The sequence below is a fragment of the Podarcis pityusensis genome (assembly GCF_964106645.2).
Source record: "Podarcis pityusensis genome assembly, chromosome: 14".
NCBI lineage: Eukaryota > Metazoa > Chordata > Lepidosauria > Squamata > Lacertidae > Podarcis > Podarcis pityusensis.
This window is the reverse complement of record NC_138039.1, coordinates 18,742,751-18,769,084: the sequence shown is the minus strand read 5'-3', so window position 1 is coordinate 18,769,084 and position 26,334 is coordinate 18,742,751. Positions and strand designations below refer to the sequence as shown.

Genomic DNA, 26,334 nt, shown 5'->3' with positions numbered 1-26,334 from the left:
AGGTTGCGGGAGCAACGTCGTTGATGAGCTGTTTCGGCCAGCATCCAGTCCTGTTCCCCCAGAGTTCCTGTCCTTGCTTGGCTTCTCGCTGTGGACCCTGCTTTGCCCGAGGAGGACTGTCTGGCGACCCTCAACTCAGGTCCTGGACCTTGCCCCACGGTAACCTCCCCCCTGGACCAGCACACTAAGCTCACCTCACAGGGTTGTCGCAAAGGTTAAAAAAAAGATGGCCTGAGTTCATTGGATGGAGGAATGCAAAATCAAATGTTTCTTAGCATCGCTTGAGCCAGACTACATAAATATTTTTGGCATCCTTCCGTTGCAAGCAGGTGTGAATTCCAGGTGTGTGAAAGATGACTTGTGTGACAATGCAGCTTAGGCACTGAACTTAATTATTGTAATGAGTAGTTTGCACATATGCAGAATGAACAGTGCTCCGTTGACTGTGGACACTTGGAGAACAGCAGCTGAATGTATGGACTGACTCTACTGAGAAGCACTTGGGGATGGGCTATAACTTGGTGGTGGGGTACATTTTTCTCATGCAGAAGGTTCCCATGTTCAGTTCTAGCCTTCTCCACCTGAAGCATCACAAGTAGCAACCTTGGGGAAAGAAAGCCCCCTTCTCCAAGACCCTGGTATGCTACTTCTAGTCTGAGGAGACCAGAATGAGGCCAGTGGACCAATGGTCTGCTGTGATGAGCAGGGTCTGCATGAGAAACATCAGAAGTAATGGATTCAAATTACAAGAAAGGCGAGTCCAACTAACCTCAGGAGGAACTTTCCGACACTAAGAGCTGTTCAACGGTGGAGGAGATTTCCTCTGAAGGTGGTGGGGTCTCGTTCACTGAAGGTTTTTCAAGCAGAGGTTGGGTGGCCATCTGTCAGGGATGCTTCAGTTGAGATTCCTGCACTGCAGGAGTGCAAACTTGCTATGAAGGACGCGTGAAATCCTTTATAAACCACTTTCCACACACTTCTTGGTCCAACAACTAGTGAGCGATAGGGTGGTCAGGGGAAGTAAGCGCCTCCTGTGCTCTGCTGAATTAAAAAGTATATCCAGTAACACAGAGAGCAGCTTCTTCACATGACGAAGGCACAGGCAAGTATTTGCGTGATGTTGCAGAATATTTTACAGACACAAGAGGGCTGTACTGCAACACTGGAGAATGAGAAGAGGCCAAAGCCCGAGGCTGTCAAGAACAGGACACAGGTATACTTAGGGACAGAAGGATCAGTCCATTTCAGTTCTCTCAATTTCTAATTTTTTCCAATCTTAAATCCTGTTCCCCACCTTTTGCAGACATTTGCACTTTATTTATTATAAAGAACCTCACAAATATTCATCAGCACTTTTACGCAAATTTCTGAACACAAAATGTGCGCATTTCTATATGCAGTTTTGCCTGATGTGCACTTTGCAAGCCATTCCCCCTAATATAATGCATTGTTGTGCGTGATTTTCACTGGTACATTCATTTTTATTCATGTTTTCCTGTTTTTGTAAACATTGGCTGGTTGGCGAACTTGCATAGTGAAATTTGGGTAAGTGTGATTTTTTTTTATGGGTAACCGTGTTTCAGTTCGCATATTATTTCGGAAGGTGCAGACTTGATAGATTCAGCTTCAAGTGAGACCTGAATCCAATTTCTCCTCCATTCCTAGCACGGCTCAACTTATGCATCTGCAAGTTTCTGCCTGTCCCTCTCCCTGGGCTCCAAGATTAAACAGACATATGGCTCTGCGCTGCATGTCCATATTCTGACATTCCCTACTATTAAGGGATCGGCTGGCTGTGTGTGTCCTCAAAGACTTAGTGGGGTACACCCATCTTGGTAGCTGTGCCCCTAAATAAAAGGACTGCACTAGGGCTCAGGAGATCTGATCCACACTGGGGATTCTACCGCCAGCCGACCTAGCAGCAAAATAATACAAAACAGAGAATAAACGAGATGCGGTATTGATTTAACCTACTTTAATGCACAATAGTGAAGGGGAAAGGTAGGGAGAGAGGAACGGCTTCCCCACTGATCCCCATCTTTGAAAATCTGTGCAAGCTTTGGCAGGGAGCTGCTGGCCCTCTTCAGGGGCCTTCTACCTCCCCGTTGGGCTGCCAACTTCCAAAACTGCTCCTGCTCTTCTGCAGTTTGAAACATAGCCCAGAGTACAGGAATTAGGTTTTTTTTGCCATGGCTTCTTTTGCTTTTGAAAGGAGAGCTTCCACCGCTTACAGTGGGCTGTTGTTGAAGGTGCAGGAGCATGGGCAGTTGAAAAGCAAAAAAGAAACCCCAATCCAAGTGAGACAGTGGCAATCTTCCACCCCACGCTTCCTGGAGACTGATGAGAGATAGAGAGAGCCTGTCCTTGAGCACATGAGCTCCAGTAGCCGTTCGGTCCTAGAGAACCTGTAGACGGAGGAGGCTGGGTTGCTGGCAGCACAAGAGTTAACCCGCCAGCCTCTCCGCGTGAATCTTGAGCTATTAATACCCACGCTGCTTTATCTGTCAGAGGGAGCCGGCTGCTCTGTCAACGAGACAAGCCCTGCGGAACTGGGTCTCTTTGGCGGACCCATAAGTTTTTATTCCCGGGGCGAGAGAGGCTGTGTGCGCTTGGCCATCCTGGGCTGCTCTCCCGGTCTCCTTGGCTGCGCAGCCTGAATGAACTGTCAAGGAGGAACACTGTGCGCTCTCTCTCTCTCTCTCTCTCTCTCTCTCTCTCTCTCTCTCTCTCTCTCATGCACACGCATATCTTTCCATACAACTTGCTGCCACCAACTCCTTCTCCTATCCCACAGATCCAGACTGCTGCAGCTGGCGACGTCCACGCAGATGGTCCCTGGAAGAGAGAGCTTCTCTCGTTGCGCTGGGATGCTTTGAATGCCAGGTTCCGCGGTCCGTCACGGCAATCTGGCCAGCCCAGGACTGACCTCCTGTCCCTTCCAGAAGAGCGACGGCACTTTCAGAGGAACAACTGGGACGTGCAGTCAAGACTACCTTGCACCTGCTCCTGGGAGACGACGCCTGGTGATGGTCCTGACCTGAAGGGAACATCTCCTGTCTTGCAAAGCTCCTCACTAGAAGCCTGAGAATTTTTCTGCCTTCTGCGCCCATGCCAGAGTGGGCCTGCTCTGAGATCTGGTGGTCCACAGCCAAAGAGAGGGGTGCCAGCAAGGTTTGACAAAGAGGGTCCTGAGTGGAGAGGAATCTACTGAGGCCTACACTCCTGTTGAGCAGACTTGGGGTCTATAGAAGCTACAAGGTGGGCTGAAAGGACTCCCCATGGTGAGACAGAAAGAACCAAGCATGGCAGGAGATGGTCAACCCTTTGAGAAAGAAGGTGTGAAAGCCTGCTTTGGTCTCACTGCCTGCCAGGGAGCCTGTTAAGGCCTGAGATTGATGAGACCCCTTGCTTAGGTCGCAAAACACCACTGCCCACCTCTTTGGCCCTGGCAGGGCCTCTGCAAGGGGAGCTGTGACAGCTTTGCAAGCTGGAAGGAGAGGCAGGTCATGAGAGAGACCAAGGGCTGAGATGCTTCCTCTCAGCGACTGGGCCGGGACAGCAGAGGGCAGCCCCGCCCCGTGCAAAGAGAGATGCTAGCACTGGACTGGAGTTGGTTCGCCCCCTTCCTTGCATCCTCAGGGAGATGGATTCCTTCTGCTTTGCCTGCTTTCAGAAGGAGGAGCTGCAGCCCTTGCAAGTGAACAGGTGGGTCAGAGGAGACTTCCCTGCACGGTGTGCAGGTGTTGGCATGTGTGCGGGAGGCGAAGCGGTCTAGCGATGTCCTGTGTCCTGTAGTAGTCAAGGCTTCATATTTATATAGGTCCCAGGGGCTCAACCCTAACTGGGAAGCAGGTGTTCCGACATGGGACCCTGATGTTTGCGGGATAGTTCTGATGATCCCACCGGTCAAGAAGAGGCCCTTTGTACATGCCTGGGCACACTGTTGCTACTCTGCTTTCTTAGGACTGAATTCTGATGCTGAAACCAGACTTGTTTCTGGCATGAGCAAAAACGTCAGCATGCATAGCATTTCATTAGTTAGGTATCTATTGCATTTATATCACACCTTTTTCTCCAAGAGGTTCAAGATGGAGTACATGGTTCTCCCCTTCCTCAATTAATCCCGGCAACAACCCTGTGAGGTAGGCTAGGCTGAGAGGCAGTGACTGGCCCAAGGTCACCCATTGAGCTTCATGGCCAGGTGGGGATCCTAGAATCCTAGAATCGTAGATTTGGAAGGGACCCAGGGGTCATCTAGTCCAACCCCCTGCAATGCAGGAATCTCTCAGATCCTAGTCCACACTAGGAAGATTACACAGAGGAAGTTGTTTTTATAGTAGGTTAGCCTATGGGCCACCCCCAGCCAACTTCTAATCAAGAGGCACACCCATGGAAATCAATAGATCCAGGCAATGTCATGCCCATTAATTTCAATGGGGCTGCTGTGAGTAGGACTAACTTTGGATACAGCCCTGTGGGTCCACAATGCTCAGAATTGCCAGCGGTGGCCCTCCAGGGTCTTGGGTAGAGTTCTTTCCCAGCACCACCTCCCTGGCCCTTAAATGCCGATACCGGGGATTGAACCCAGAATCTTCTGCATGCAAGACCACCTGCACCACAGCCCTTCCCACAGAGGCGCTGTGTGGACTCTCCACTTTGCATGCTATGTTTATACATCTCTCCCAAGGTTGCGAACCCAGCAAATAAACCCTCAAAGGTTATTTTCAGGGCTTTGCTTCAGCTGCAACTCACCAGAACTCAGTTCCTCTCAGGTGGGCCCCGCTGCCATTATAAAAGAACAAGGGAGGCATTTGTGGTGAGTTCCGGCACCTCTTTTTCTATTAAAATAGCACTGGTTATTTCCTTATATACTGCAGTTATATTCCACCCCAAGGAGTTCAAGATGGTGACATCCCTGGTTCTCTTCCTACCCATTTTGTCTCCAAGTAGGCTCACTCAATGCCAAAGGTAATATTGGGTTGTATCCAATTCAGAGTAGACCCATGGAAATGGGAAAAACTCAAGTTAGGCTTGCCAGTTGATTCCAAGAGGTCTACTCTGCGTAGGAAAAGCATGGAATCATACAAGCCTATGTGGCTCTTGAACTCAGCTGAGCATGGAAAAAAAAATCCATTGTGGACTTTGTGGCATTTTTCTACCCCAGGAAACTCATTGCTCATCCAGATGCCCATTCATCATGGCACAACTCACCTTTAATGGACATGGCTAAACAATGCTCAATTTGTATTGACACAAGAGTAGGAGTGCTGTCTTTACTTTTACTCTTTCCTTGCTCTCTGCTCCTGTGTGTTGAATAAGGAGAGGCTTTTCCCGACATGGAGGCAAAACGCAGGGTTGTTGGGGCCCCTGGGAGCATCTCTTGCGACATTTCTGGGTGTCAGCCGTACTGAAGAAACAGAGGAGCAAGGCCACTCAAAGAGGAAAGAAATGGTGGCAACCCCTACCTGTGCCCCCAACAGGAGAAAAACAGGCAAACAATATCTGTGTCGCAGACGCCTCTCTGTCTAAAAATAATTGTGCAAACCAGCCTTGAAATTCATTTCAGTGAGGTGTCAATTTGTAAAACACCCTTGCTTTAGAAACATGGCGGAATCTGAAATGTAGGAAGCTGGGCTTAGGCTGAGTCAGACCATTGGTCCCTCTGGCTCAGTGTTGTCCACACTGACTGGCAGCAGCTTTCCAGGGTTTCAGCTCCCAGTCCATCTGGAGATGCCACAGGGGATTGAACCCGTGACCTTCTGCATGCGACGCAGATTCTTTCCCACTGAGCTACAGATCCTTCCTGCAGAAAGCTGCCTTGTACTGAGTTGGAGCAACACTCCCATATTGGGGTCCCGGGTCCACCCAACTCTGCACTCTCTACACTGACAGGAAGTGGCTCTCCAGGCCTCCAGACAGAGGTCGCTCCCAGCCCTGCCTGGAGATGCCATGAATTGATTTTAGGACTTTCTGCGTGCAAAGCAGATGACCTGCAACAGAGCCAGGGTCTCCTCCCGGCTCACTCCCACCCTTAAAATAGTGGCCTTCTGGAACCACCCACAATGCAGATGCTCTGCAATGGAGCCAGGATCTCATCCCTTCCCCACAAGCCCTTCCCAGCTGTTTGTTTGTTTGTTTTTAGCAGTCCTTGTTTCAGGAGTCCAAGATGCCTCTTTTACCTTCAAATCTACGGAGGAGTGCTTGAGTTTCCTGGGCATTACCTTTTTGTGCCAGACTCTAGCAACCATTTTTGGAAGGCTACATCGGAGAGACACTATTTTCTTAAAATTGCAGGGTGGTGGTGATAGCATTGTGGGGTGGGTATGGATTAAAGGTAAAGGACCCCTGACTGTTAGGTCCAGTCGCGGACGACTCTAGGGTTGCGGCACTTGCTTATCTCGCTTTATTGGCCGAGGGAGCCAGCGTACAGCTTCTGGGTCATGTGGCCAGCATGACTAAGCCACTTCTGGTGAACCAGAGCAGCACACGGAAACGCCGTTTACTTTCCCACAGGAGTGGTACCTATTTATCTACTTGCACTTTGACATGCTTTCAAACTGCTAGGTTGGCAGGAGCAGGGACTGGGCAATGGAAGCTCACTCCATCGCGGGGATTCGAACCGCCGACCTTCTGATTGGCAAGCCCTAGGCTCTGTGGTTTAACCCACAGCTCCACCTGCGTCCCGGGTATGCATTAAGGACCCCCTATCCCTGCAAAGAAGGGGGAATCACAAGACTGAGAAGGACCAACTCAGTAGCAGAGATAAAAGGGTAAAATCTCTGGGTTGCCAATGGCCAGCCAGACTTCTTCTCCCTGCATACCTTCTGGCTTCTGGTCTTCCTGTTCCTTTAATAATAGCAGCTGATAGGCATTAGTAGTTGATAACTACTGCTCCAGGCTGCTCTGCTCCAGGCTGGGGGAAAGCTTCCTTTACGGATTTCTGCCCATGAAGCTGCTATTAAAGGCACAGGAGCAGACCAGTTTCTGGTCAGTTGACAACCTAGCCTGAGTTCTGCTGGCAGCCGCTGGGAGGGGTGGGGCTGCTAGCAAGGAACCGTCATCTGGCAGCCTCCACACAACTCCCATGCAAAATTATTCTAGAGGCAATGCGAGAAGGACCTGCCAGGGATCTTGAACTGAAACAACCAGACCGTGGCCTCTGACCTGAAGGGACCGCCTTTGATAGGCTAAAGATCTCTTTTCTCACTGTAGAACCTGGATCCTGGCACGTATTGAACTAATTCCTAATCCCAGGGCAGCAGTTCATGGCCAGCAACTAGGCAAAGCTCCCCTGATCCATTCCAGCGATTAATGTTTGTGTGTGTCCCGCTCTGTGTACTACAACAGAGGCTCCGGCTGACTGAATCCGCAAAGTCCAAAGAGCTGGAGGAGAGTGGCACTGTGGGTGGTCCCAGGAGGCCACTATTTTAAGGATGGGAGTCCGTCACACACCAGCAAACTCAGGTTGTGGAATTTACAATTTGTCCAGCACTCTTGCACAACAAACCCACTTCCCCAAAAGACAGGAAATGCAATGGAAAGTGTGGGGAGACACTCGCTTTGATGTAGCGTTGTCTAGCCTCCCTGCAAACAATTCAGAACAATAGCATTGTAGAGTTGGAAGGGACTATGAGGGTCATCTAGTCCAACCCCCTGCAAAGCAGGAATCTTTTGCCCAACGTGGGGCTCGAACCTACAACCCTGAGATTAAGAGTCACATGCTCTACTGACTAAGCTATCCCAGGAATTGGTTGTCTGTGTGTCTTCTAATTGGTCTAATGCAGGGGTCAGCAACCTTTTTCAGCCGTGGGCCGGTCCACCATCCCTCAGACCATGTGGTGGGCCAGACTACATTTTAGAAGGGAAAAAAAGAATATGCCCCACAAATAACCCAGAGGTGCATTTTTTTAAAAAGCACACATTCTACTCATGCAAAAACACCAGGCAGGCCCCACAAATAACTCAGAGATGCATTTTAAATAAAAGGACACATTCTACTCATGTAAAAACACGCTGATTCCCGGACCGTCCGCGGGCCAGATTGAGAAGGTGATTGGGCCACATCCGGCCCCCGGGCCTTAAGTTGCCTACCCCCTGGTCTAATGTAACACAGGTATCGGAACTTCTGGCTGAGGGCCAAATAGAGCCCTCCAGACCCCTCTATTGAGCCTCCAGACTCTCTGCAGTTACACCCCTCACTGGCGTCGCTTTGCCTGGCTGGAATGTGCCTCTGGACTCTGATAATGCTTCTTGCTTGCCTGGATGAAAGATAGAGAAATCTATTACAGATAATAATATTGTGCAGCTTGAAGCGACTGGGTGCAAAAAATGGGACTCCTTTTAGAAATAAAACATTGTTGAGGCTCACAATTTAATCAGAACTTTACTTGCAGAAAAAGATGCATGGGGGGCTGTTTGTGTGTACATTTAGATACAGTGGTACCTCAGGTTAAGAACTTAATTCGTTCCGGAGGTCCGTTCTTAACCTGAAACTGTTCTAAACCTGAGACACCACTTTAGCTAATGGGTCTTCCCGCTGCCGCCGCGCCGCCGGAGCACGATATCTGTTCTCTTCTTGAAGCAAAGTTCTTAACCCGAGGTACTATTTCTGGGTTAGCAGAGTCTGTAACCTGAAGCGTCTGTAACCCGAAGTACCACTGTACTAGCCTTCTGTACAAAGGGAACACTTACATTGATTGCTGTGCCTACTTTCCCTCCTATTCTTGTGCAGTTCTAGCATACCACCCCACCCCCCCCGGAAGATGCCCGGAAGTGAATGTGGCCTGCAGACTAGGGGCAGGGGAGAAATCAGACTCAGCTCACACTTATTTTTAAATATTTTATTTTTCATTTCCACATTTTACAGTTAAATCACAAATCTAAATATACACATCCAATCAAAGCATCCAATCGTGACACGACATTTCCACTTTCCAAAACAATACGCAAAGTGAAACATGGGCTTCCTTCAATTTGTGCCCTACCCCAAATTTTGCAATGCAGTTTGCCAGCCGTGCGAGCCAAGGAATATATAGGAAAATTAGCATACAAGGTGAAGATGTGCATTAAAATGCATATCCTAGGGAAAACAACACAGAGACACATTGAAGGAAATCGCTTTGCAGAAATATGTATATTGGGCAAAATAGCACACATGGATGTGTATATTAGGGGACATTCTCATTAAAATGCTGCAGAACCTGCCCCTTTCCCCCAAAAGAGGAAATGCCTCACCAACAATGGGCAAAAGAAAGACATAGATTTCCATAAAACTTGCATATGCCTTGCACATGTAGAAAGAATTGCTATAATTTTATCCCTGCGGTGATTGGGTAAGCTGCGGGCAGCCTGCTCAGTCTGTTGCCCAGGTGTGGGCAGGCAACTTCAAGGCCTCTCATCCTCTCTACAAACCTCATCTTTTAAGCTGGACTTGGACCTGACAGTCCTTGAAACAGAAAACTGCCTGCTGACCTTCCCTTCCCATGCCAGTCAGATCCTAGGGCAAGTGCTTCATTCTGGGGGCGCCCCTGCTTTTGGAAGGTGGGCTCTACCTTTCCTCTGCAGTTTGGAACACCAGCCATCGTGCCTGCCTCTCTCATCGCAGGCCTTCCCTCCTGGGACCTGGGACTTGTGCCTGACCCAGCACGCCAGCCGGCAATGACGGAAGAGTGTGATCAGAAGCATATGTCTGAGCAGGCTGTCGCTGGTCGGGTCTGCTCTTCCCAGGCTGCTGGAGATTGCCGCAGGAAAGTGGGGGGCAAGGAAGCTCTCCACATACCCTGTGGCAGGGCTACCCCTTTTCATTGCCCATTAACTGCTTCAACGGCTGCCACTTTAGCGAGATCCCTACATTTAAGGCTCACTCCCTCTCTCTTGCATTATTTGGAGCCCCCCCCCCCCGCAATAACAGTGCAATCCGGCTTCAGAGAAAGACCCGAGTACCATCCATATTTGGAGATGGCTCTCTCTGGGTTGGAATCCTGCAACTGTAATTCCTGGGAAAAAAACCAAATCATCCCAGGGTGTTGCTGCATATTGAGGCAAAAAGTCTAATTGATGTGTATGAGGTGTTAGGGGAGCGTTAGGACTTCTGTTGGGGGCATAGCTGTCAACTTTTCCCTTTTCTTCCGAGGAATCCTATTCGGAATAAGGGAATTTCCCTTTAAAAAGGGGGAAAGTTGACAGCTATGGTTGGGGAACACATTGTGCTCCTTCTGGGGTAGTTTGTGTGGGAATGTTCAGGGTGGCAGGAGAGGATATATTGTTTATTAATATCCTTCCTAACTTGCACTAGCAAGTTCCTTTACTTAGCAGAGTTTACATTCCCCTTTTTATATGCACAGCAGATACAGTGGTACCTCGGGTTAAGTACTTCATTCATTCCGGAGATCCGTTCTTAACCTGAAACTGTTCTTAACCTGAAGCACCACTTTAGCTAATGGGGCCTCCTGCTGCTGCCGCAATGCCAGAGCACGATTTCTGTTCTCATCCTGAAGCAAAGTTCTTAACTTGAGGTACTATTTCTGGGTTAGCAGAGTCTGTAACCTGAAGTGTATGTAACCTGAAGTGTATGTAACCCGAGGTACCACTGTAGATGGTTGCAGGCTTGTGTAAGCCTCTCACTATTATACCATTCAATCTGTCTGAGATTGAATTGTACGTTCCTGGTAAGTTCCCTTGAATCCCTCTTAAAAGAATAAAGACGCCACAATCTTATTCAAAGTCAATAAAAGAAGTTTAATTACATCAGTCCAGAGTTGGATCCATGAAGGCAGACTTAGTTACAAATATGTACATGTGGATCTAGCCCATATAGGGGGCATTCTCAGTGCTTCTGCTAGCTGAGAGCTAGCAGAGCAGTCCTAGTTAAAAGCTGGTCAAATGTAGAAGGAAGTGAAAAAGAGAGAGGTGACTTGTCCTTTTGTTACCTGGACAGGTAATGTCACGCCCACCTTTAGTCACATGCAAAGGAAGGATGCTCCAGCCAGGAGGAACAGGAAGTTTCGTCTGGCTGGACCAAACATTCCCTCACATGTCTTCTCTAGCATTACAAGGAATGTTGTACTTGACTACTCCCAGTGGATTACATCCCACAGTTCGTCCACCTTTGGTCCCCATCTCAGCTCTCACCTGTGGCTTCCAGAAGCTGTCAGCTTGCAACAGCAGCCGCATCCTGGGATTGGCTTCAACTGGCTGGCTAAACCAGGTGAGGGTAGCCGATGGGTCTTAAACCCATAGTGTGTTAGGGACTTCCCCTGCATGCAAAGACAAACTCTGGCAGATTGAGTGGATAAGACCAATAATGGGTCAAGAAGGCAGTTTATGTGCTGTATAAAAAATCAGAATGAGCAAGCATCTGATATTGTCCTAAGAAGCAATCCCAACTTACTGGATTATTTCAGGGCCAGAGCTAAGAGTATTTGTCCTGGAATGAGCCACAGCCTCAGCAACTTGCCTCAAAATAGCAGCCACCTGTCTCGTATATTGGGCAAGCTGAAGATTGCAAAGTACTTCTGAAATTGAAAGTGCCATATAAATTAATTATTAATTGTCCCTTTCTTGGCGTATGCCAGTTATTGATCAAAACATCATTATGTCTCGAGGCCTAATGATGTTGGTTCCCCACCAACACCATCCTTTTATGGGGAGGGGAAATCAAGGAACTGCCTGGTCACAAGCGGAATATCTTTACTTGCAGAGTGACTGTTATTATTATGGCGTAGTTGTCAGGATCTGTGCGGTGCTCCAAGGTGGTCAAGCAGCCTCACATCAGACAGCAAGTGAAAGCTTATGTGGTGGAATGTTCATCCATGTCACCCATCTAAAGGAGGGAAACTCCCTGCACATAGAAAACTAGCACCTCAGGAAATAGGCTAGATCGGGGTAACCAATGTGCTACTCCTCCAGCTCTAGCTTCCATCAGCCCCAGGGATGCTGTAGTCTACCAGAACCTAGAGGGCACCAGGTTGGCCACCTCTGGGCTAAGTTCACACTGACAGGCAGCAGCTCTCCTGGGTTGCAGATATTATTTCCCCCCACCCTTAGTACCTGGAGCTGCCAGCAATTGGACCGGGAACTTCCCTCATGCAAAGCCTATGCACTGTACCACAGAACTACAGTCCTTCGTCAAACATTTCACCCCATACCACAAATTCCAGGACAATACTTCATAAGATCATCATAAGAGCTATTTAACTTTTAGTATTGTTCCCCCCCCCTTCCTACCCTGTACTTTTCCCTTGTGTGCTGTGTCTTTCGGGTTGTGAGCCTGCTGTAGCAGGGCTGGGGAAGACATTCAATGCGCTTCACATTTCTGAGGCAGTACCGAAACTGAAACTCAGCCATCCTTTGAAATTCATGCTTTTCAGAATTTGCGGTACAGTTCTCTAGCTAAGTAACGTATACGGAAATGCAAAATTTAGGGGAAAGTGTGTATTAAAAATATTGCATTGCTTAAAATAGCACACAAAATGAATTGCATTAGGGAATCATGCTTTGTATTAGGCAAAGTTTCATACAAAAGTGTGTGTACTAGGAGAAATTTGTGCTAAAATGCTGATAAATTTTCATGTGGACTTAACCCCCCCCCCCCCCCGCAACACATTTCAAACTGAGGTGGAATCGTGATAAACTGAATTGCAGATTGGGGAAATGAGAAGCCGAGACACACTGAATACGACAGATCCTTCCCTCCCTTGCAGTAAGGCTATTAAACCCAGCGCCTAAAATTATCTTGGTGCACTGCTGCCTGCCCCCCCCCCCAAGCTGCTAGTTTTCTGCTTTATCGTGTCTGCTGTTCACCCTGAGTTATGCCCTGAGATCATGGAGATGCCTTGCTTTTCAAATGAGCCTGATTGAGGCGGGGGCGTGGATGAGAAGAGGTGCTTGATTCAAATGAACCTTCTAAGGAGAAGTAAACCAGCTGTTTGAAAATCTGCCAGCAGGTGTCTCTGAGCTATCCCCTTTTAAAAATCCTTGCTTAATCTTTGCAGTTAGCTTTCTAGTTGGAAAGAGAGACAATGGTAGAGCTCTAATTGTAGAAATCTCTACAATGGTAGAGATTTAAGGGAGGTAAAGAAACATAGAAGGCATAGCTGCCACAAGGCATTACCCCACATATGCCTCCTTGACCTCTTCAGTCTGTGGAAGTGGCCCTGTTACAGATACCACATAACACTCATTCTGCATTTGTAAGAAACTGATATTTCAATATGGCTGCACCCTTTGGAACTCCCTGCCAATTGACAACAGGCAGGTTCCTTCCCTGCACTATTTTCCTCTGAAAACATTTTTTTTAGGCAAGCCCATCCAGACATGTAGAACGCTGGCATGTGTTAAATCTGGGTTTTAGTTTATTGTTGATTTAATTATTTTTAAAATGTTTCAAATGACTGTTTCAAACTCTATTTTATTGATCATTTCATTGTTTCGTTCTTTTTGTAAACCACTTTTAGGGTTGTTGTTTTTAAAGTGAAATTGTATATTTTAATGAAATAATAATAATAATAATACAGTGGTAGCTTGGGTTACATATGCTTCAGGTTACATACGCTTCAGGTTACAGACTCCGCTAACCCAGAAATAGTACCTCGGGTTAAGAACTTTGCTTCAGGATGAGAACAGAAATCACGCAGCGGCAGCAGGAGGCCCCATTAGCTAAAGTGGTGCTTCAGGTTAAGAACAGTTTCAGGTTAAGAACAGACCTCCAGAACAAATTAAGTACTTAACCCAAGGTACCACTGTAATAGCCGACAGCTCTGAACCTTTGGAGGTCATAGCTGCCTCTGTCAGGCTAGTTTGCATCTTAGCATATTGATATATATATTTAAAATCTATCACTGATGGGATGCGGGGTGAGAAGACTGTTCCTTCTCTTCCCCCGGGGGACAAGCTCTGGAGATTTTCCCACCACTGGTCAAAGGAATATAGGAAGCTGTCTCATGCTAAGCCAGACCATTGATCCATCTAGCTCAGTATTGACCACACTGGCTGGCAGCAGCTCTCTAGGTTTCTAAGAGGGGATGTTTCCCAGCCCTTCCAGAAGATTCCAGGGATTAGGGATGGGTGAATATGGCAGTTCCAGTTTCTCCCAGTTACCTGTTTTCCCAGTCTTCAGTTCTCCACATTTCCAGATCAGTTTGCAATAAGTAAATAAAAAGTACGCCTGAAAATTCATCAGCAGCTTAGTGCAAATTTCCCTTAATAGACACACATCTGTATGCTACTTGGCCTAATATAGACAGTTCTGTAAAGCATTTCCTCCTAATATCAGGCATTTTGTAGGTCATTGCTACCAATATATACACTTTCCATGCACGCTTTACCCTAGTATATGCATTACTGTACACACATGGCTTGGCTCCCTTGCAAAATCCAGAGACATCTGAATTTTGCTTCCGTTTGTGCATTCCTTAGGAAAGTGCAAAAAGTGCACAGTTCATCTTTAAATGTGAACTGCATTGGATACCTCCACCTTCCCTACTGGGGATCGAACCAGGAACTTTCTGGGTGCAATGCAGATCTCTCCCTCTGCGTCGGGGCCCTTCCGCAAAGGATGCAGCTTTGCAGTTTGTCCTTCTCACCAGGGGACAAGCACTGGCAGAGCTCGGCTTTGCTGCTCCTCTCCTTCCTCCCTGCGGGCCAGAGTCCAACCTGCAGTAGGCAAAGGGGCAGTTATCCATTTGTGTTATTTATTGCCTTCCTTGCTGTGCTCCCAACACATATAATGAAGGTGAACTGCATGGGCTATAGATAGCCGTCCCAGAGCATCCTGGCTCTGCGGTCTCCCTTCTTATTCCTCTGTCCTATCCTGCGGCTCCACAGGGTAATTAAAGCATCTCCTAGCCATACATTATTCACGGACATAAAGGCTGCAGATGGATGTCAAGGGGGTGGTGGAGGTCAAGGGGAATGATCAGGGCAAGAGCCTGACTCAACAATGGGGGGCAGGTTCATGTTTAGGAGCCAGGGGCTGTTTTCAATTCTCAGAGTAAACTCCTTTGGGTTAATGGGCCTGGCTAACTTAGGCATGCTGATTTCAGTGGGTCATCTGTGAGTGGAGCATACACAACCCCAGGTCTCCACTGAATGTATCAAAAGGACATGGGTGCAATTTGCAAGGGTGAAATGCTGCCCATTCTACTTTCTCATTTTCTCAGTCTTAAACTCAGCTCTTCACATTTCCACATCAGTTTGCAAATTTTTTCATTAGAAACAAGCCACTCACCAACGTTTTAATGTGCCTTTCTCCAGATATACAGTGGTACCTTGGTTCTCAAACTTAATCCGTTCCAGAAGTCCGTTCCAAAACCAAAGCGTTCTAAAACCAAGGTGCGCTTTCCCATAGAAAGTAATGCAAAATGGATTAATGCATTCCAGACTTTTAAAAACAACCCCTAAAACAGCAATTTAACATGAATTTTACTATCTAACGAGACCATTGATCCATAAAACCAAAGCAATCAACAATGTACTGCAGTCACACAATCAATCAATCAGTAGCTGAAATGGGTTCCACACAGTCACAAAAACAAAACAAAAAAGCTGCAAAAGCAAAAACGCAAAACAAATAGCAAAACAGACAGACCTCAGCGTAACACTCAAAATGGAAGTGTGGCACTCAAATCAGAAGCATAACTCTCAAAACGGAGCACGTTCGGCTTCTGAAAAAAGTTTGCAAACCGGAACACTTACTTCCGGATTTGCAGTGTTTGGGTTCCAAGTTGTTTGAGTACCAAGGTACCACTGTATACACATTCATATGTACAATTTTGCCTCATATGTGCATTTTTTTGCAAATAAACTGCGTTATTTTCACAAATATCTGCATTTTATAGGCACTTTACCCCAGTCTATGCATTTCTGTACACAGTTACTTTGGCTGGAGAACTGCATTGCAAACTTTGGAGAAGTGAGGATGTCAAAGGGTAGATGACTTTTGGTTTGCATATCAGTTTGGAAAGTGCAAATTAGGTCTGTTCCCCTTTAAATGTGAACTGAATCTATCCCCCCCCCCCCATTCATAACGGAGGAGCAGGGCTAACCCTTTGTTAAGGAGCCCAGATGTGTTTGCTGTGGCTTGAAGAATATTGTGGTTGGTTTTACCATGAGGTTTGCACATGCTGTGGAAATGCAAGGTAGTGAAAAAATGTGTACCAAGAAATGCATGTACCAAACTAAGGCATACATTAAAAAACGCATGCATTGGTGAAAAGAATGTACAAAAAATGCATTATTTTGGGAGAAACTGTTTTGCAAAACCATGCATGCCAGGCCAGATAGCATACAAAAATGCATTTATGAGGAAAAATTCGCACTATTTTCATGAATTTTGATGGTTTTCTGTAAACTGATGTGGAAATGTGGAAAACTGAATTTAAGTTTGGAGAAACTGAAAGAAACTGAAACTGCCGATCTCTATCCCCCACCCTGGTTTTCTATTTTTCTTTTCCAATTCACACACAATATTCCATTGCTACTGAGCATGCTCAGTTGTCATCTGACTGCTTTGGGGGGGGGTTGGAGGGGAGTACCATTCCCTCTTAGGCTTCTTAAAAGAAGTGGGTTTTTGGTTCTTCTGCAAACTTCTCGGTTCCCCTGAGCCTGCTGAGACCTCTCTCTTGTTTTTTCGTGCCCCTGCTTTGACTCCACTTCCGTTGGCACTCACCCACTGAGTTCGCTCTTACAAGGAGCGGTGGTGGAGAAACCCTATACTTGCAGGACAAAACAAACGCAGCCAGAAAACTCAGACTTGGTAGCCAACTGACCTTTCAGAACTCCTCCTAGCATGCCAACCCACCAGACAAAATTCCTTCTATTAAGTATTCCAAGTGGAAATCTGAGGGATGGGACGGATGTGGCAACTCTATCCTGTCCAGTTGTGCCTGCTTTTCATTTCTTCCTTCCTTCCTTCCATCCAACCCACCCACCCCAAACTCTCAAGATTAATAAGCAGCTGTCAGGCCCCTCCCTAACAAACTCCAAATTAATTACCTGGCCTCATTTGTGGAACAGAACCAACTCTTTTTTTGGGGAATATTTTATTAGTTGAATATAAGAACAACATATAATCAAATACAAGCAATAAAATTCAGTTTTCCCCTACCCCCCCGCCAAACAACCCCAACTACGTCCAGGTAATTACATTAGTAATATAATCAAATGAAAAATTATTTCTACAGTTGTTGGTTTAAAAAATATCATTCCACATGCTCCCATGTGTCTTAGGTGGTTTAAATGCATGTTCTTTCTTTGATGCATATATAATAAAGGAGGACCACGTTATGTAAAAGTTATGTAGTTTCTCACGTTGTTTTCTTTCACGTGCCCTTTCTGTTAACTTTCCCATCAAAATTAATTCCCAGACTTCATATAGGTTCATGTTTAATGTCCTCCAGTCTCTAGCAACAGCAAGATGTGCTGCAGTTATAAGATGCACAATTAAGTCTTTGTCTCTAAGATTTTGTGCTTAACCCAAGGTACTATTTCTTAACCCAAGGTACTATTTCTGGGTTAGCGGAGTCTGTAACCTGAAGCGTCTGTAACCCAAGATACCACTGTACACATGTACATTCTACTGCCTAATGGCATCCGCATCACCCAGGAGATCACAGTTGCAGAAATAAGAAAAGAAGAGCTGTTCCATTGTCTGGAGAAGCTGCGTCCTGGTTCACATGGATGAGCTGTTTTCAATGGAGCCCAGCAACAGAAGCATGTGGCTGTATTGAGGCAGCACCGGGTGTTGAAATTTTGCGTCCCTAACCATCTTCTGCCCAGGGCAACCACCCCTTGTGGGGACCCCCAGTGCTGTGCCACTGAGAGTTTCCCACAGGAATCTGGTTTGCTACTGTGAGAACAGGATGCTGGACCAGATGGCCCATTGGCCTGATCCAGCAGGCTTTTCTTACGTTCTTATGATATTCCCTGCTCCCTGCCTGAAAGCCTTGACAGCCACTGCCAATACTGAACTAGCAGACCAATCATCTGACTCACTATAAGGTGGCTTCCGATATTCAACTGGCCATCCCACTTAGAAAATGCCAGCTGGTCTAGAAGGACTAGCCAGAGCGGACACAGCGGGCTGGGCAAAGGGGGGGGGGTGCTGGCCTGCGATCTGACCCCAGCGGGGAATGTGCTCTTCTGCCACCCTCGCAAGGCGCACGGCAGCGGCGGCAGCTGTTTCCTTGGCTCCCGCTTTGCTTATTAGCTCTGAAACACATTAGCAAGCAGGGTGCGGGAGGAAGCTGGGGACGGCAAGTATCACTTCAGAGTCCAGAAATAGTTAGGGAGTGCTAATACCTCCCTTCCTGCAGAAGTCAGGTTGGAGGGGGGTGGAGAGACACACATTGGCACATTGAACCGTTTCCATTTTGGGACACACTGATGGGACCTCGGCCAGGCTGCTGCTCTCAAAGCTATCCCCAAATCTGCTTGTCTCCGTTTGCCTCCTTATCAAGCCGTGGCTGAACTCACACACACGTAGGTGATGGAAGCAAGGACCTCTGCCAGAGAACTGCTGCCAGTTGGCACAGGCATTATGGAGCCAGATGGACAAAGAGTCTTTCCTGGTGTAATGCAACTTCCATGCCCACTTTACATCCCTTGGGTCTTTTCAACTAGAGATTCCAGAGGCTGACCTGGTTACCTTATGTAGGAACCCTTGGAACCTGCAGAGTCAGACCATGGGCCCGTCTAGCTCAGTATTCTCCACACTGACTGGCAGCTGCATCCCAGGGTTTCAAGTGAAGCCTCTCTTAGCCCCAGAAAGGTAAAGGGACCCCTGACCATTAGGTCCAGTCATGGCCGACTCTGGGGTTGCGACGCTCATCTCGCTTTATTGGCCGAGGGAGCCGGCGTACAGCTTCTGGGTCATGTGGCCAGCATGACTAAGCCGCTTCTGGCGAACCAGAGCAGCACACGGAAATGCCGTTTACCTTCCCGCCAGAGCGGTACCTATTTATCTACTTGCACTTTGACGTGCTTGTGAACTGCTAGGTTGGCAGGAGCAGGGACTGAGCAATGGGAGCTCACCCCGTTGTGGGGATTCGAACCGCTGACCTTCTGATCAGCAAGTCCTAGGCTCTGTGGCCCACAGCGCCACCCGCGTCCGCTCTTAGCCCTACCAGGAGATTAAACTTGGGAACCGCTGCATGCAAAGCAGATGCCCTGCCACTGACTTACAACCCTTCACTATTATGAGTGGTCCATCTAGCTCAGTATTGTCTACACTGGCTGGCAGCAGCTCCCCAGGGATTCAGACCAAGGCCTCTGCGCAAGCATCTGCTTGCTACAGGCAAGGCGGAGATGTCCCTTTGCACGTAGTGGAGCTTACTTCTGAGTAGCAGTGCCTGAGGCCAAGGAACACAGACTGGATTTTCCTTTATTCGTTTGTAACATTACTGGTTGTTCTAAGGGCAATTACTTTAATGTTTGCTTGTGATGCTGATTGTTAGCTAGATGAGGAAATGAAGTTTTTATTTTATTCTGCAAACTGCCCTGAGATCTTGCAATGAAGGGCGGTATAGAAATCTAATAAATAAATAAAAGAAATAATAAATTAACTTGGAGTGTGGCAGCAATCTAATAATGACCCTGAGATACATGGGAAAGGGCTAAGGGAAGCAAGCACAGCCCATGCTTTTGGGCTGCTTATGAAGGGTCATTGGGTGGGTTGTATTTTTAAAAAATGAGCAACAACATGACTTCGGATCTGAAATACAAACAGGTAGAGCATGCGGTTCTTGTACAACAATATGTGGAAACGGTGAAAAAAATTGGAGAGGTGTGGAACCACAGAGTGCTTCAGCAGACCAAATGGATTTGGAAAATGCGTATTTTCAGCTGTGATGCGGATTTACCCTGAGATTATAGTGTGCATTTCCCAGAGTGGTTTAACCATCAATCCCTCTTCTCCTCAAGGATCTTCTGAAATTGTAGCTCTGTGAACCGAAAAAGGGTTTGCGTCTCGAGGTCCCCAAGCCACCCCCCAATAACTCACACATCACACATTTTGGTTTGGGTTTTTGGCACGATTTTGGCCACAACTTTATTTAAATACATCCAAATGCTTAGTTGCTTAGGCATTGGTTCAGACTATCTGTCCTTGCCCAGGGGACAGAACTGACTTCCGGATCCGAGCGAAAGCCAGTGCGGGAAACAAATTTTGGGGAGAAAAATGAAGCTGGGCCTCAGTCCCTCACTTCTCCCCTCATGCTCCTGGTGGCTTGCACGGCCCAAGTCCGATGCCAGGGACAAGGACGAAAAGAATGGCAAGCCCCTGGATTCCTTTAACGGAATTCCCTCTCCGCACACCATTGATCCGGTGCAAGCAGCCAAGAGAACGCTCAAAGTTGGGCGTCCAGTATTTAAAACCCCTCCTTCAAAATTGGCAACAAGCAGTTCTCCCCAGCGACCCGATTAACCAATTCACTGCCTGGGTCCCTCCTTAAATCCGCCCAGCAACAATGGGGTGGCTTGTATCCCCCACCGCAGCACGTGCTCTCTGCTAGGGAGAACACGTTTTCCTAACAACTCTCAGCACTGCAGTTCCCAGGATTTGGGGGAAGCTATGGCAGAACACAAGCACTTTAAATGTTTGCGGTGGATGTGGCCCATGTCCTCTGAGATGTTTGGACAGAAGGCTCCAAGCTTTCCTTTATTATTTATTGCTTTCCTACAATGAGGCAATATAGTCACTAGAGGGCACTTCAGCCTCAGATTCTGCAACAGGGACCATCCTTTCTGAAGGTGTTTCTCCCAAAGAAGATTCCTTGGGTGATAGATGTGAGACTGTTTTGTTTAAGCTATTTATATACTGCTCAATTACCGAAGTTTCTAAGCGGGGTGCATAAAAATGAAAAAGCATACAATGGATAAGAGCAATTAAAATTAATCACAGAAACAGAAAACTTCCTAGAAATGCCTGCTGAAATGGAAAGGTCTTTGCCATGAACCTCACGTTTAGCAGGGAGGGGCCCTGTCTCATCTCAGCTGGGAGGGACTCCCAGAGAAACAGCGAATGCACAGCTTCTGGGGAATGTGAGTCATGCATCTGAACTATGGGGGAACACTAAGAGAGACTCTCCCCAAGATCTCAGTGATCAGGCAGGGATATAAGGCATTTTATTTTTTTTTATTTTGTATTTATTAAATTTATATACTATCCTTTGTCCAAGGACCACGGGGCGATTTACAGTATAAAAACACAAAAATACATAACATACAGTGGTACCTCGGGTTACATACGCTTCAGGACTCAAGGGCATCCTGATCAAATTTGCAGATGACACCAAACTGGGAGGGGTGGCTAACACCCCAGAGGACAGGATCACACTTCAAAACGACCTTGACAGATTAGAGAACTGGGCAAAAACAAACAAGAAGAATTTTAACACTTGGGCAAAAAAAATGAGAGGCACAAATACAAGATGGGTGACACCTGGCTTGAGAGCAGTACATGTGAAAAGGATCTAGGAGTCTTGGTTGACCACAAACTTGACATGAGCCAACAGTGTGACGCGGCAGCTAAAAAAGCCAATGCAATTCTGGAGTATAGGAGTATAGCATCTAGATCAAGGGAAGTAATAGTGCCACTGTATTCTGCTCTGGTCAGACCTCACCTGGAGTACTGTGTCCAGTTCTGGGCACCAAGTTCAAGAAGGACACTGACAAACTGGCACGTGTCCAGAAGAGGGCAACCAAAATGGTCAAAGGCCTGGAAACGATGCCTTATGAGGAACGGCTAAGGGAGCTGGGCATGTTTAGCCTGGAGAAGAGGAGGTTAAGGGGTGATATGATAGCCATGTTCAAATATATAAAAGGATGTCACATAGAGGAGGGAGAAAGGTTGTTTTCTGCTGCTCCAGAGAAGCGGACACGGAGCAATGGATCCAAACTACAAGAAAGAAGATTCCACCTAAACATTAGGAAGAACTTCCTGACAGTAAGAGCTGTTCGACAGTGGAATGTGCTGCCAAGGAGTGTGGTGGAGTCTCCTTCTTTGGAGGTCTTTAAGCAGAGGCTTGACAACCATATGTCAGGAGTGCTCTGATGGTGTTTCCTGCTTGGCAGGGGGTTGGACTCGATGGCCCTTGTGGTCTCTTCCAACTCTATGATTCTATGATTCTAGGTTACATACGCTTCAGGTTACACACTCCGCTAACCCAGAAATATTACCTCGGGTTAAGAACTTTGCTTCAGGATGAGAACAGAAATTGCATGGTGGCGGCGCGGCAGCAGGAGGAGGCACCATTAGCTAAAGTGGTGCTTCAGGTTAAGTACAGTTTCAGGTTAAGTACGGACCTTTGGAACGAATTAAGTACTTAACCTGAGGTACCACTGTAATAACAAACTAACTAATAACACACACACCCCAAGACACCGTTTTAAAGGCCTTAGATTGTTGACTTTGATATGGCCCGGGAGGAAAGGAATGTTTTTGCCTGGCACCAAAAAATACATAATGAAGACACCAAGCAAGTCCCCAGCCTTGTAATGCATACAAAAATATACATACGAATGCAAAGCGTGCATAAAAATCTCCCTGGCATGCTAGCTTTCTAGGGACAGGAATTCTTTGAGTGTTCAGCTATCTGAGTACCCTTGCTGCTGTTTGAAGCAGTATAAGTCAGGCATTCCTCCATGAGATCTAGGCCAGTGTTAAGGCCATACAAATATGCGGCCACAATTTTAGATTGGAGAAAGGTGCCCATTAGGAGCGATATATTCTTACATACCCTGAAAGTAAACCTGGTAGGGTATAAGAATGACTGGTGGCTCTGATTTTCTGAGGTGGTGGTGGGGAGGGAAGGGGGGTGCATTTCTCATCATAAGCTGTCCAAATCATGGGTGCTGGTGCTGATTATAATATCAGGTAATGGGTTGTATGAGTGAATTATGCACGTCCCAGGCTTGCATTGTTGTAAGCAGTAACAAGGAGTCACCGGTAGTCCACACCAGGAAGCACCAACACAAAACCAAACCTCTGTGTGTGTCTTTCTGTAGAATGATGAGCCAACAAAAGAGTGAGTCCAACAATATTGGAAGGCTTCCCATTAGAGAGAAAGAGAAAGAGAAAGATCCACGTTTCCTTTTGTTGTTGTTGTTTAGTCGTTTAGTCATGTCCGACTCTTCGTGACCCCATGGACCAGAGCACACCAGGCACTCCTGTCTTCCACTGCCTCCCACAGTTTGGTCAAACTCATGCTGGTAGCTCCAAGAACACTGTCCAACCATCTCGTCCTCTGTCGTCCCCTTCTGCTTGTGCCCTCCATCTTTCCCAACATCAGGGTCTTTTCCAGTGAGTCTTCTCTTCTCATGAGGTGGCCCAAAGTACTGGAGCCTCAGCTTCAGGATCTGTCCCTCCAGTGAGCACTCAGGGCTGATTTCCTTCAGAATGGATAGGTTTGATCTTCTATGTCAGCAAAAGAAAATGGGTCCCTGATATATTTTTTAAAATAAGATTGGTACCATGGACAGCTCCCCAGTGAGGAAGAGCTTGTTGGCACATTCTTCCTTGGTTTAAGGATTCTGGAATCTTAACACCATCCAGCACAAGACAGTGGCCATACCATACATTTCAAGAACTCTTATACCACTTTAACAGCCAAGGGGAATTCCTGGGAACTGTGGCTTGATATGATTTCTGGGAAGCGTAGGTCTGTGAGGTCAGCACCCTTAATGTGTGGCAGGCCCCACAATGTTTTTGGAGGAAGCCCTGATTGTTAAAGTGGCAGGAGCATGCTTTAAATGTATGGTGTGGATGTGACCGAAGGAAGCTTTAAGTGTATGGTGTAGAAGCTCCATTTCCATTGGGCTTCTGGGTAGGCATGTCTAGGATTCTGCTGCTAAACATGGCATTTTAGACCAGGGCTGGGGCCCTAAGGCAATATTTACATGCCTTGCTCTTCCCACTTTTGCCTTGGGCCCCACCCCAAACTGGCCCTGAGAAGGCTGCCCAGAAGGGAATGCAGTCTTCAGGCTGAAAAACGGTTCTGCACCCCTGTTATGAACACTTCAAATGTATCAGATGTGCTCTCTGGACCGAGTTACTCGATTCCACAAGTTTTTCCCTTTTCATAAAACACACACACCAAACCCACCTTCCATGTGCCAGGAAAACATGCTCTATAAATATTTTCCATGTTCCAAAGCTGTGAACCCCCTTAGCAGTTCTGAGTAGCATAAATTTCTGAATGTGGCTATTATTAGTGCTAAAAAATAATCCGAAGCCATGAAACAAGCAGTGAGACGTGTTGTTGCACGTGGAAGGTACATGCTGTCAGATGCATTATTGTGAGGCTGATTTAGGAAAGGAGAGAGAGAGAGAGAGAGAGAGAGAGATCTCTAAGTTTCCTAGCAGAGCGATGGTTGAAGGAGACTGTTTTTGGTGACAGAAGGCTCTTATTGGCATTCACCCCTTCAAAATCTACACAGAGACCCAAGCTTCACAGGCTGTGGGAGATTCATGATCAGATCTCCCAATGTTGTAAAGAAAAGGAAAAGAACGAGTGTAAAAGGAGCCCACTGGAGAAGGAGCAAATTGGCTTGGGGAAGCTGCTGTGGGGAAGAGGGAATTCCACTCGTTCCACCCTGCTACTTTGGCTAGCCAACCAGGACTTGCTTCAATTCATATTTAATAGGAATGGGGAATCTTTTTCAGCCTAACCACATTCCCTTCTGGGCAACCTCCTGGGGGCCAGAGGCAAAAGCAGGCAGAGCAATTAATGTTGTGGGTTTGAGCCCCACATTGGGCAAAAAGGCTCCTGTACTGCAGTGTGTTGGACTAGATCAAGCATAGGCAAACGCAGCCCTCCAGATGTTTTGGGACTACAACTCCCATCATCCCTAGCTAACAGGCCCAGTGGTCAAGGGTGATGGGAATTGCAGTCCCAAAACATCTGGAGGGCCGAGTTTGCCTATGCCTGGACTAGATGACCCTCTCGTGGGCTCTTCCATCTCTACAGTTCTATGATTTTCTATAATTGGCTAGTTTCCGAATGCCTGCCCACCCACCCATCCATTGCATCTATATCCCACCTTTTCCTCCAAGGAACTCAAAGTTGCACACGTGGTTCTCTCCCTCCCCATTTAATCCCCACAACAATCCTGTGAGGTAGGATAGCCTGAGTGGCAGTGACTGATCCAAATCCACCCAGTGAGCGGGAATTTGAACCCTGGCCTCCCCAGTCCTGGTCTGACACTCTAACCACTACACCATCCATAGCTGTCATCTTTTCCCTTTTCTTGCGAGGAATCCTATTTGGAATAAGGGAATTTCCCTTAAAAAAAGGAAAACGTTGACAGCTATGCACCATGCTGGCCTCTACATCGTAATGTAATACTGTCCTGAACATCAGTATCACATCTTTGTACATCCTTTTCAGGAATATATGTGTTTGCACATGCAATTTACCCTAGCATATTCATTTTGGTACACATTACATCGCTGGAGAAGTGCATTGCCAAATTTGGAGGTGTGTGGATTTCAAAGGATGGCTGTCTTTTGGTTCTTGTATAGTTTTGGAAACTGCAAAATATGTGAACTTACAATTCATCCTCACTCCTTTGCCACTTTTAACAGTCATGGCTTCCCCCAAAGAATCCTGGGAGCTGTAGTTTGTTAAGAGTACCGAGAGTTGTCAGAAGACCCCTCTATTCCCCTCACCGAGTTACAATTCCCAGAATTCCCTGGGAATGAGGGGTTGATTATTAAACTGCTCTGTAAATTGTAGCTCTGGAAGGGGAAAGAGCTGAGGAAACTCAAAAACCCCAGAGATCTGCTGGTGGTCAGTGTAGATGACACTGAGCTAGATGGACCAATAGTCTGACTCTGTACAAGGCAGCTTCCTATGTCTCCATTTGCTTCTGCCCTTAATTCACAACCACGAGGAGTGGAAGGCTATTTTTTGACAGACCACAGAACCTCTTTTCTGGCAGGCAAAAAGTCCCAGGTTCAATCCCTGACATCTCCAGGTCATGCTGGGAGATACTCCTGCCTGAAAGTGTGGAAAGCAGCTGCCCAAGGCAGACAATATTGCTGTTGGTCAGGTGTGGGGAACCTTTGGTCCTCCAGGTGTTGCTGAGCTACAGCTCCCATTATCCCTGGCTATTTGCCGGGCTGATGGGAGTGGTAGTTCAGCCACATCTGGCAGGCCAAAGATTCCCCACGTCTGAGCTAGATGGCTTGACTCTGAAAGACAGCCTCTTCTGTTCCTGTGAAAGACCATTGTGAGCCCAAGGGGCAGCTGTTCTGACTTGGGTGACAGGCATATCCTTCGATGAAACGAGCGTGCCAGGTGCATGTGCTTGAATCATGAAACCACCTTTACCTCCAGC

General features: G+C 47.1%; 1 protein-coding gene across 1 annotated transcript in view; it reads left to right on the top strand.

The window, feature by feature from the left end:
- The first annotated feature begins 3,477 nt into the window (after nt 1-3,477).
- The window catches only part of SBK1 (SH3 domain binding kinase 1), a 77,898-nt gene continuing 55,041 nt past the window's right edge, over nt 3,478-26,334 (top strand). The window contains exon 1 of the mRNA XM_080982029.1: nt 3,478-3,705. Coding sequence (XP_080838155.1) covers nt 3,644-3,705 — 62 coding nt within the window. The 5' untranslated portion in view covers nt 3,478-3,643. The remainder of the gene's footprint in view (nt 3,706-26,334) is intronic.